This window comes from Petaurus breviceps, unplaced genomic scaffold, assembly GCF_028583685.1.
Source record: "Petaurus breviceps papuanus isolate PSGF00001 unplaced genomic scaffold, PetGlider_PUasm1.0 178, whole genome shotgun sequence".
NCBI lineage: Eukaryota > Metazoa > Chordata > Mammalia > Diprotodontia > Petauridae > Petaurus > Petaurus breviceps.
The window spans coordinates 33,972,988-33,985,269 of record NW_027185777.1 but is presented as its reverse complement, the minus strand read 5'-3'; the positions used below and the strand labels follow the sequence as shown (position 1 = coordinate 33,985,269).

Below are 12,282 nucleotides of genomic sequence, written 5' to 3'. Positions count from 1 at the left end.
CAGTGGTAGCCAGGGATTCAAACAGCAGGACTTCATGCCAGCATCCTGTGCTGGGAAGTTGGAGGCATGGAGGGGGAGGGAAAGTGAGGAATGGGAAGGACCCAGGGTTAGTTCTGGGCAAAATGCTCATTAGAAAGTCAAACCGAGGTATCTGCCAGAAACAATCTTTGGAGACAAAGACACGTGTTCACAGTCCAATATCACCCCAAGTATGTACAGGAAAAGAAAGCATCTTTTGTTTTGTAGGAGGACAAAATCAATGGCTCCCTCTGACCTACCAAAATCTTAACTTAGTCGATCCAACCATGAATCTTTGACATTGTATGAAAAGAAAAAAAAAAACAAGCGAACCCTAAAAGGCCCTCGAGGAAGGTATATGTTAATGGTTGCTAACAATTTAAATCTCATAACTTACAGGAAAACCTGCCAACAGATAAATCCAACACAGACACAAAGACCTTGATTTTGAGCTGAAAAAGGAACATAAAGGTGATGTAGCCCTCTGGTCTCTAATTCAGGTTGCACACTGATCTGGAAGTTTGTAGCACTCTTCTTTTTGCCCCATCACTGTGTAAATCTATAAACAATCCTATCCTGGATCCTCGGGTTTGATTTCTCTGATTCAGTCCCAAAATGAGAGTCAGAATTGAAGTGATTGTGTTAGTGGCAGAGCTGGGAGTGGTATTCAGTCTGACCAACCAAAATTCCAATGCTCTGTCTCTTATACCGTGCCTTCCTTATGATGGAATATAGACTCTTAGAGGTAACATTATTTAGTAAGTGGCCAAAGGGATATACATTTAATATGTTTTTGGCCCTAATTTTTCTTATCAAAATGCTTATGCATATGTGGTTCTGATACTACTTCAAAAATAATCTCTATAGAATTCATCCTAATAGTGATAACTGACCAAGGGAAAGGCTATTGAAAAAGATCTTATTGAAAGTTACGAAAATGGTTGATACGAAAAAGTTTGATTTTTGAACGTGCTACCTGCTGGGTTCTAGGTTTAACGAACCTGATTTCCCCCTGAGTTTGAAATATTTCTTTTGTTCTCTTTTTCTTCTAGCAGGTATCCAAGTAGTAGGTCAGAATAGGGAGAATTCTTGAGGTCTGTATTATCAGATGTCTAAGCTACCCCCTACCTATCTTGTAGAATCTCTAATGGGAAGGAGTGGAAAGTTCATAACAGACTCTCGCCTTGACTGTTCTAGAGCAGAGGCCTGTGCAGGCTACCTGTGGCCCACAGAACTCCTGAGTGCAGCCCAAACAACATCAAAACATAATTCCTCTCTGATTTTAATGTGTTAATGTATTAATAAAAAATATGTTGATGTATTAATTTAAAATGTGATGCATCAATTAAAAAATGTGTGGTTTTCAAGTCAATAAATGACCCATATGGATCCTTATATTCATTTAATGGCCCCCATTTCTACTTGAGTTCAAGGGTAGGGGATTTGTCTATCAGCACATATTCTTCCTCCAACACATTGATTAAAGCTCTTTGAAAAAAGAAAAAAGGAGATAGCTGTTATCCTTAAATATGTTCTCTGGGAGATGAGGAAGAGACAAAAGTGTTTCTGTCTCTGTCATTCAAATTCAGTGCTTGGGTGAGGAAAATGATGTGATGCTCATGAGATAATTCTCAGGTCTCTTCCTCCTAGACTTCTGGACATGGGAGCTCTAGGGAAGTTGTCTTGTTTTCTACTGCCCTGGTCTGTGGGTAGCAAGTATGGCGGATAGTTTAGTCTGGTTGTTGGATGAAACACAAAAGGACAGTTAGAGGGTTTCTCAGGGAAACTGATGGTTGTTTGTATGCTTGGAACCCCAGTTAATTCAATCTTTTTTTTTTTTGCCTTTTTTTTTTGAAGGGCAACTGGGGTTAAGTGACTTGCCCAAGATCACATGGCTAGTTTTTGTGTTAAGTGTCTGAGTCAGGATTTGAACTCAGGTCTTCCTGACTTCAGGTGGTGCTCTATTCACTGTGCCACCTAGCCACCTCTAGTTAATAACAGTCTTAAGGCTCTAAAATGGAGCATTCCCTTCCTGAAGTATAATATCCAGTTTTGAAGCAGGGGGAGGATGTGAAATTTTATTGGTTTAGGCCACTGGGGAGAAAGTAAATGAAAACCAGAGCAGATTAATAGAACAGCTGCTCTCATTGTCACCTAAGCAGGAATATCGGGACTAGCATGTGGAGTGTGACATTGGGTCTAAAGATACCAAGTTTGCCTACAAAAAGGCAAATGCATGGCCTACCTTTCCATAAAGTTTTGCCCATCGGGCAGAGAGCACATGTTTGCAGAGCCTGGATGAGCTCCCACAACTTCTCTTCCCCGTGGTGGCATTAATAACCTCTAGGTCTGCATTACCCATGATCCAGTTCACGCTGAATTGGGGAGATTTTCCTGGCTGGCGCAGTTCAGCATTACTCACTCCTGTAAAAAAGAGAATAAGGCATCAGAACATTTCCCTGGCCTGGAAAGGACTCCTAAGAATATAACAAGCAGGAAATAACAAATGTGTGGTGGTATATTGGGGGTGGTATGGTACAGTAGGGCAGCCAGATGGCTCAGTGGATAGAACATGCTGGGCCTGGAGTCAGAAGATCTAAATTCAAATGTGACCTCGGATACTAGCTATGTGACCCTGGGCAAGTCACTTGACCTCTGTTTGCTTTGATCCACAGGAGAAGGAAATGACAAACCACAAAAACCTCATGGACAGTACAGCCTGTAAGGTCACAAAGATGACTGAAGGGGACTGAATAACAACAACAGTGGTAGAATGCAAAGACCCCCGACTCTAGATTCAAAGGATCTGAGTTCAAATCCTGCTTTTGATAATTATCTATGCCACAAATCACTCTTGAATCTCAGTTTCAGCATTTATAAAATGAAGGTATTGAATTAGATGCTCTCTGTGTTCATTTACAGTTCTAGACTGATAGCCCTAAAGTCTTGAAATAACATAGTCTTTATTCCTCATATTTACAACTTCTTACATGTTTAGATCACTGTTTTACCAGTTAAGACATGGAAACCATTTCCTATGCAACAAATATTTATTAGATGCCTACTATAGATGCCCTGGGAGTACTAAGGCATGGAATGGAGAAAAGACCAGGCATACAAGGGGACTTAAATTCACATGTGGGGGGAGGGTAGGCAGCATGTAAAACCATAAGTCTAAGATAATAATTGGAGGAGGAGGAGGAAGATATGAACATCACAAATTAAGGGAATCAGGAAAGGCTTCCTATAGGGGATGGTGGATGAGCTGTATCTTGAAGCAAATTCGAGATTTTCAGAGGCAGAAGTAGGGAGAAGATGCATTCCAGGCATGGGGCCCAGCCTGTCCAATGGCATGAGGGTGGGAGATGGCAATACCGAGTTTGGGGAATGGTGAATAGGGCAGTTTGGCTTAGACAAAGATTATTGAAAGAAGATAATGTAAAATAAGTCTGGGAAATATTGGAGGTAGACTGTGAGGGACTTTAAATGCTTAGATGAGGAGATGGCACTTTATCCTGGAGGACATCAAGAAGGTACTGATAGCAAGAGCAGAAAGTAAGTATTGATATTTACTAGCATTGATTAAAATTATTATATCATATTTAGACTATAGCCATATTAATTTTATATTAAATACGATCATATTAATTATCATATAATGTAGTTATAGGTTATACATCAAGAAGTTATAATGTACGTGGCATATGGAATTTAATTAATGCTTATTGATTTTTGTTAGTGTATGCTCCCTGCACTGATCTGGCTTCCACCCTCTTTATCATTTAATAGCTGCTCTCTCAGATTGTTTGCAGCCAATCTGGTGATGAGTTTCCGAACTCAGCTAGGCCAGTCCTTAGGAAATGAACATAGACTCTGTCATCAGGCCTTTAAAGCATTTTCAGATCTTGAGTTCCAGTGGTCAAACCTTCTAGGATACAAGGGTTATCTCCATGCAAAGATGAACCATCATACTAGAGACATTCTTAAAAAGACGAATTCTTCTCATGAATTGTCATGAGGACAGCCTTGTGCTAAACAAAGTTGAAAGCAATTTCATGAAGCTTTGTACTGAAATGTTGTAATGTAATACCAAGCAAAGGCAACTTCCCAGGTTCAAGATACCAGCATAGGTGCTCTCTATTTTATTCAGTAACAAACCCAGAACAGAGAAGATCAAAACATGACATCATTCAAAATACAGCATTTACTAAGTGTGATTAAATAATCTCCAAGGCCTACCCCACCCCAGGATCTTCCAATCATTCAATCAATTACAAAGTCCCAGTTCTAAATACTACTCCACCCCTAGGCTATACCTTAATTAAGTCCACCACAAAACCCCTCTTCTCAAATGGAGATTAGTTTCCAAACATAGGTAAAGTACCTTCATTTGTCAATCACAGAGCACAATAAGGTCAAAAGTTCCCCACCTCCTGGATCACAATTGAATCTACCCCAGAGTTACATCAAGTTTAAACACAGCACTTAATACCCAAATGGAGCTCTTTTCTTCATCTTGACACGAGGCAAGTTCTCAGCAATCTTAGTTCCTGGGGAGACAAGGCTTAGCAAGGCCATAAGATACATTGCCAGTCCCTTCATGAATTTGTCCTCTGTCTGTAGAACAGTCCTAGAACCCCTGAACACATTAGCAAAGCCCTCTCCCAGGATTTCTGTAAACATACAACAAGAAAATCCTTCTTCAGGGCTTCTGAACCAACAGAAAGGCTCCCAGACCCCTGCAACAACAGTACTGTCCCTCACCAGTGGACAGTATTCATTCTGTCTGCAGGACAGTCTCCAGACCCCTGCAACAACAGTACTGTCCCTCACCAGTGGACAGTATTCACTCTCTGTCTGCAGGACAGTTGTAGGCCTTCTTAGCGAACAGCCAGGTTCCAGGACTTCTTCAACAAAAGGACTGTCTTTCACCAGTGGACAAATCTGGCAAAACAACATCAAAACAGACAGACAAAGTACCAGCAAAACAGCCATGTCTCCTCAGTCCTTGGCAGCTCAGGGGGCAGGTCTCAAAAGTCCAGGGCAATTCAAAGCGGCCACCAGCAATTCTCTTAGTCTCTCTCTCCACGAGGTTCTGCTTCCAAAAAAAGATCTTCCGCCTCTCTCTAGTGTCTCTCCAAATCTACATCACCAGCTCCTCCCAATTCAGGACTTTCTTTTCACATCAACAAGCCCATCCCACAGGTGGGATTAACAAACTCTGGGTTTTAACACAATCAATTTGAAAACCAAGCCAATACAGGGGAATCTTTAATTGCCATTACTATCACAAATGTGAACAAACATCAACCACTAGCTCATGGATTTCAAATGGAGGGTGGTCTAGTCCAACCCACTCATTTTACACATGAGGAAACTGAAGCTCAGGTTCATTGAATTGTCCAAAGGTCACAAACTAGTAAAAAAGCATTGCCAGGGCTTGAACCCAGGTTCTCTGAATCCAGACTGAGTGTTTCTTCCATAGCTCCACAATCACTTTCTGTCAGTATCTCCAGTGCCTCCTTTGGTCTCATTATTGTGTGAAGTACTCTGAGGAGAGGGGGCCAGGAGGGACACATAAGATAAGCAGAAGATGGGGTTCTTGCACTGAAGAAACTTAAAGTTTATCTCGAGTGACAAGTCAAACACACATGCAATTAGCCAGTGACTTAAATTGGTAAATAACCATGTAGAATGCTGAGTGAAAGTACTGGCAGCATCATCGGAAAGGCAAGTCCGATAAGTGTAGGTTCTGGTGCACTGACTGAAAAGGAGAGGAGGTGAACTAGGCTTTAGACCACTGACATCTGTTTCTGATAGTCCCGAGTTCTACCCATCCAGTGATTTTATGTGTCCTAATACCGGGCTTCTGAAGCAGCCTGGAATCCTGACTTGGACTCACATAGTCCTAATTCTTCTGATGGCTACCCCACACAATGCTGGCATTGGGTTGCTCCAGCCCATCTCAGGCTGGGGTGCAAGCTGTCCTTCCCCTAAAGGAAAGTTTGTTAGTTTGATTCCTGCATGGGCACAGCCTTTATAGCTTTCAGAGGGAAGGACTTTAGTGGGAAGAAAAGCAGGAGAGATCTGGCAGCATTTTGGAAGTAATGAGGGGTTTCCCAGATGACCAGGAACCTGATGCTTTCAGACTGCCATCTTCCATCACCTTGTGTGATGTCAGACTTCTGTCCCCTTGCTCAAATCCCCTCATTTTTAGGGGGCTACAGTAGGCATGAATTAGCTTCAACATAGGAGAGAAGACATTTACCGTGTCACAGAGAATATGATAGAACTTTGGGGACCTTAAAGATCATATGGATTATCTTCCCCCTCCCCCAAGCTTTTTTTAAGTGTGAGAAAAGTGACATCCAGGGCAGAGAAGTGATCAGCCCAAGGTCGCACAGCTAGCTGGTGACAAAGTCAGGATTTGAATCAGGCCTTTTGATTCCAAACAAAACCAGTGCTCTTTCCATTCAGTCGTGTGTTTGGCCTCCAGGTTAAATCACTTGTTGGGTCACATATCTCATCAGTTGTAGTGCTAGTATTCAAATCCAGGTTGTCCCACTCCATTTGCAGTTTCTGCTGTCACATCGCCATCACAGGGCCTTCTTTGGTAGTGTTTATGCCTATCCTCATCTGCCCAGGCTCTGTGTCATGCTGCTTTCCCCAGCACTGAGTCCTTCATTTTTGAGTCTTGGCCTGGCACCTGAGCTGAAAATGTGCAAGATGCCCTTCCATGGGTCACCGTCCTGAGAAAACAGGACTGAGGCTGCTATCATTTCTGTGGACTACTTTTCTTCTTCTGGAACTGATTTAGTGTGGCAGCTAGTAAGCCCTTGGAGCTGAGGAAGGGAAGCCGATCTGGCACCTTGGCAGCTGCTGACTGTTCTACTGGGCAAGAGCTGCCTTGTCAAGAGAAGCCAGTCCCCGAGGTCAAGGATGACTAGGTACACTGAGAAGCAGCTCTGAACTGCAGCCAGGAGAGGCACGGGCCAAGAGGAGCAGCTAGAGCCCTCCTCGACTCTGCTTACCCCTGCAGGGGTCAGGCCAGAGCAATGGTTCACAGAGCCTGGCTGTGCCATCTGGGTCCCTTAATTGGGTTGCTCATTCTGTACTGAAAAAAAAAAAAAGCTTGGATTCTCTGGGGTCAAATGCAGCCCTTCTCCATGTTCTTGCAAATCCCTGCTTTCTTTACTTCCTCCTCTCACCCCCCTCCCCCTTCTTTCCATTGCTGGGCCACTGAATGAAATCACTGTGGCTCTGGATCATGCCTCTCTCTCTGTGACACTGGGAAGGGGTCCAGCTGCTCCTTTGATGGAGAGTTCTTTTCCAAAAAGCAGCGCCTCTCTCCTTCCAACTGTCAGGTCCTTTGCCCCATGTGCTTGCAGAATAATGGAGGGGTGGGGAGGGGGGAAAGGCAGGGATCCTGAAAGTGTGGCAAGAAGGACAATGAAAGAAATGCCGTTCAGTAGGAGAGTAGGGGCAAGTCCCTGGGGCATGGCAAACATTCTTTTGGCTAACATGCCAGGACTTTTTTCTTTGCTTCTATGCTGCTTTGTTCTTTAGGGTGCCCTAACAGAGCATTGAGATGGGTGTTAGGAGTCCGGAGTTTGAGTCTCAACACTTACTCTCTGTGGGACCTTGGGCAAACTACTCACGCTCTCAAAAACCTCAGTTTCCTCATTAAGTTAAATCAGGCTAATAACACTTGGATTACTGACCTCATAAACTTGTTTTGAGGAAAATGCTTCCTAAATTTTAAGGTGCTACAGATTTGCGAGTTATTGCCCAGGAATCCTAGGAACCAAAGGCTGTACACACGTGTTATGTATTACTTATATGAATCACAGATATTATATAACATTTTGTTTGGTCACATACAGTTCCATAAGATCTATGTTATTGTTTCCTGAGTCCTCACTTTGCAGTTTCTTCCCAAACTGGCCCCCCCACCCTCCCCCATGCTGTGGGAAAATTCCAAGGATGATGCCCTGTGGACAAAAAAACTGTCTAAACTCATTCTTTAATGGGTAACATACTTCCAACCCATTGCCAAGGTTCTGAACATTCAGTCACCATTGCTGAAACCCTCTTCGCCACCATCCACTCACCATTCTCTTAACACCACCACCCACCAACCTCCCACTATAAAAAGACCCAACTCTTCCATTATTATCTCTGGAACAGCTGCTCTGCCATTCTCATTCCCTCAGTCTTTGTGCACTCACTGAGACCTGGCTCCCTCCTAATGACATCACTTCCCAGGCTACCCTTTCCTGGTTATACTTTCAGTCACATGCTAGACTCATCACGATGGTATTCATCACCATTGCCACTTCCAGACTCTCCCTTGCCACCATTACTCAGTAACTTCTGAGGCTCATTCAATACATATTTATTACCCAACCAAGATTCATGTGGTTATCATCTACTGACCTCCAGAGTGTTCTCTTTCCTCTTAATGAGCTCTGTTCCTAGCTTATGGTCATTCTCTCCTCCACATCTCCTTCTCTCATACGAGAGAACTTCAACATAGATACTGATATTTCCTCAAATACCTTAATGTCCCAGTTCCCCAATTTGCTCATTTCCCATGACCCATTCCTCCATCCCATCACAATTACACACAGAGATGTTCATGCCTTTGATCTCGCCATAACCCTCAAGTTAAGTAACTCTAAAATTCCCTTATTTGATCACAATCTGTTGTCATTCCATCCTTCCCTCTCTCTGGCAACTCTAAACCTTGTTTCTTGTCTTTAGTGAGACCAATAATCTCTCACCCCTCAGTTTTTCCCAGGTTCCACACCCTATGCAATGGCTAAATCTCTTTTCTTTCCCATCTTGATCCCCTGGCAAATGATTTCTGCTCTATACTGTCCTCTCAAGTCCCTTGTTTTTCTATTCTATCAACTATCTTGCTTTTCCAAACTCTAGCCTTCTACTATTTCTGTTCCTATCCAAGTACTGCTGAACAGAGTTGGAGAAAATTGTGAAATCTCAGTAGTGTGACAGAACAGTGGATAAAGTATTGGACATGGATCTAGAAAAACCTGAGTTCAAATCTGGCCTTAGACATTACTGGCTGTGTGACCCTGTGCAAATCATTTAACCTTAGTTTCCTGTGCTGTAAAATGGAAATAATAGTAGCAATTTCTCCAGGGGTATTGTGAGGACTGCATGTAATAATATTTGTAAAATGCGTAGTATAGTACCTGGCTCATAGTAGGCCCTTAATAAATGCTTGTAATAGAGAAACACATAGACATATTCATTTAATTTCATTTTTTTTAAAAGCCTGCGATATCAACAAACACATAAGGCTATAAAAAAAATCAATCGACAAAATGTCAGGTTGATTTCCAAGCGGTGCTCTACAAGCAATTATTTTATATATGAAATAGAATTACAAATACTTGATCGGGGCCTCAGGACGGTGGACTTTCTCTCTAGTCTTCAGCAACTTAATCAGGCACTTAAATTTCATGCTGGCAGAAAAAAAATCACTGAACTTGGATCTGAAGACTTGGTCTAGTTCTTCCTCAGACACCAAGGTGTGCTGTGATTTTGGCCATGCCACTAACACCATTGCACTGTCTACTTCCTTGGATGTTGGGAGGTTTAAATGAGACACCATGTGAAAGCATTGGGAAGTGCTACAGAAATGTGTGAGCTACTCTTGTGCACGTACCCCAGGATGGCCCTGTTCTCTTCAGGCCACGTGGCTCTGAACCCTTTTCACCATAGCCAGGAACCAGGAAAATTATTCCAAATTGGTGAAATTCAAGGAAGTCAATGTGCCTAGTCATACTTGGGAGGCCAGATGATCAGTGAGATGGAGGATGGGATTACAGGTCTTTTCCAACTTAAGACTTGACAAAATGAGACATTAAAGTGTCGAGATGAAGTCAGCAGACCACACGTGAAAAGCACTTATCATTGGATAAGTTACACATCATGACACTGACTGATGGGTGTGCAGACAAATAAACAGGAATGCACCTTCCTTTAAAGTATCCCCATTCCACATAAAGAGAATACATACTAAATGATTGTTGTATTGGATTATCTTTAGGAAGAACCCCAGTCTATAAAAATACAATTACAAAAAGAACTTAATCACTTGGTGATGATCATTTCTGTTGCTAAGTGGTTTATTGTAAAAGATTTACCATAAATTTCTTTTCACTTATGAGTTTCCTTGTGTATTTAAAATGCAGTCTAATATGTCAAAATTCAATTTACATGACACATCTCATCCTGAGAGACAGCACGGTATAGAGGACAGTGAGCTTGCTTTGACGTTAAAAAGACCGGCTTGGGGCAGCTGGGTGGCTCAGTGAATAAAGCACCCGCCCTGGAGTCAGGAGGACCTAAGTTTAAATTCAGCCTCAGACACTTAACACTTACTAGCTGTGTGATCTTGGGCAAGTCACTTAATCTCAATTTCCCTGCCTTCCCCCCTTCAAAAAGACAAAAAAAAGACCTGAGTTGAAATCCTCCTGATGTCTACTAGATGTGTGACCTTAGGAGAAATTGCTTTCTCTCACTGTGTTCTAGGCAATGCTCTGAGACTGTAAGTTGCTGAGAAGATACCAATTTGCCTTGGTAGAGGGAATTTCTTCACTTGGGAGTTCATTCTACCAATGAAATCTCTAGTCTAGTCACCATCCCTGTCCCTGTTTTAGAAACACACCTATTACATACATTGAAGCAACTTGCATCGGTCTGAATAGGCTAGTATGTTTCCAGACATGAAAACTATATTGAATAGATATCTTAGTTGAGAAATCATCCTCGTGCCCCTCCTGAGGCAGCTAGGTGATACAGTGGATAGATCAGCAGCCCTACAGTCAAGATGACCTGAGTTCAAATCTGACCTCAGACACTTACTAGCTGTGTGACCTTGGGCAAGTCACTTAACCTTGATTGCCTCCCCAAACCACAAAACAAAAAAAGAAATTACCCTTGTTGGAAGTGGATATGAATGTAATGGTATGGATGGATTTATCCATTTAGAGATGTTATTTATAAGGCTGTTATCAGTCTTTTCAGTTTTTGTCATGACCAAAATAATTAGTTAATGATGTGACAGTTAAAAGATGATCACACAAACATTATAGTTGGCTTCTATTCACTTATATAACTGCTGCTGCTAACATATTTATATAGTGCTTTCTTCCTAACAACCCTGTGAGGTAGTTAACACAAATATTATTAACACTTCTCTGCTGGATTGTTTTTAATAGCCTGCTGGCAGGTCTGTCTGTCTCATGTCTCCCCAGACTCTAACCCATTCTCCATTCAGCTACTAAAATTATTTTCCTAAAGCTCAGGTCTTACCATGTCACTCCCCCCCCCCATAGTCTACAATGGCTCCCTATTGCCTCCAGAATAAAATACAAAATCCTTTAGAGCCTAGCCCCCTTCTGCCTTTCTTCCACCTTGCTCTTGACAAGTGCTCTGTGATCTAGTGATACTGGCTTTCTGGTGGTTCCACAAACAAGACATACCATCTCAGCTCTGTGTATTCTCTCTGACTGCACACCATCCCTGGGATGCTTTCCAGGCTCCACTTTTAATAATCTCCTTGGTTTCCATTAGGTCCCAACTAAAATCCTACCTTCCCTCAACCCTTCTTAATTATTCCAGTGCTTTCCCTCTGTTAATTGTCATATCTATCCTGTTTATAGATTGCTTGATATATATTTGCACGTTATCTCCCCCATTAGACTGTGAGCTCCTTGAGGGCAGAGATTATCTTTTGCCTCTTTTTTTGGATCCTCAGCATGCTGCCCGGCACATAGTAGGTGCTTAATAACTATTGATTGATTACTTCATTATCTCTCACCTATACTACAGCCTCTTCCTTTAACTACCTGACTTGAGTCTTTCGCCACTCCAATCCATCCTCCACACAGCTGCCAGAGATTTTCCTTATTTGTAGATTTGACCATGTAAATTACTCTTTTCAATGAACTCCAGTGGTTCTTTTTTGCCTTTAGAATTTTTGTTGTTGTTCAGCTGTTTTTCAGTTATGTCTCACTCTTTGTGACCCCATTTAGGGTTTTCTTGGTAAAGAAACTGGACTGGTTTGCCAATTACTTATCTAGCTTTTTTACACATGAGGAAACTGAGGCAAACTGGGTTACATGATGTGCCCAGGGTCACACAGCTGGTAAGTGTCTGAGACCAGATTAGAACACACACACACACACACACACACACACACACACACACACTCTCTCTCTCTCTCTCCCCCCC

The 12,282-nt window shown here is 42.3% G+C and overlaps 1 protein-coding gene across 2 annotated transcripts in view; it reads right to left on the bottom strand.

Moving 5' to 3' along the window:
- Positions 1 to 1,983: 1,983 nt before the first annotated feature.
- ADARB2 (adenosine deaminase RNA specific B2 (inactive)) overlaps positions 1,984 to 12,282 on the bottom strand; it is a 660,801-nt gene continuing 650,502 nt past the window's right edge. For both annotated transcript variants that reach the window (XM_069086535.1, XM_069086536.1), the window contains one exon: positions 1,984 to 2,442. In XM_069086535.1, the coding sequence (XP_068942636.1) occupies positions 2,237 to 2,442 (206 nt within the window). In that variant the 3' untranslated portion in view covers positions 1,984 to 2,236. The remainder of the gene's footprint in view (positions 2,443 to 12,282) is intronic.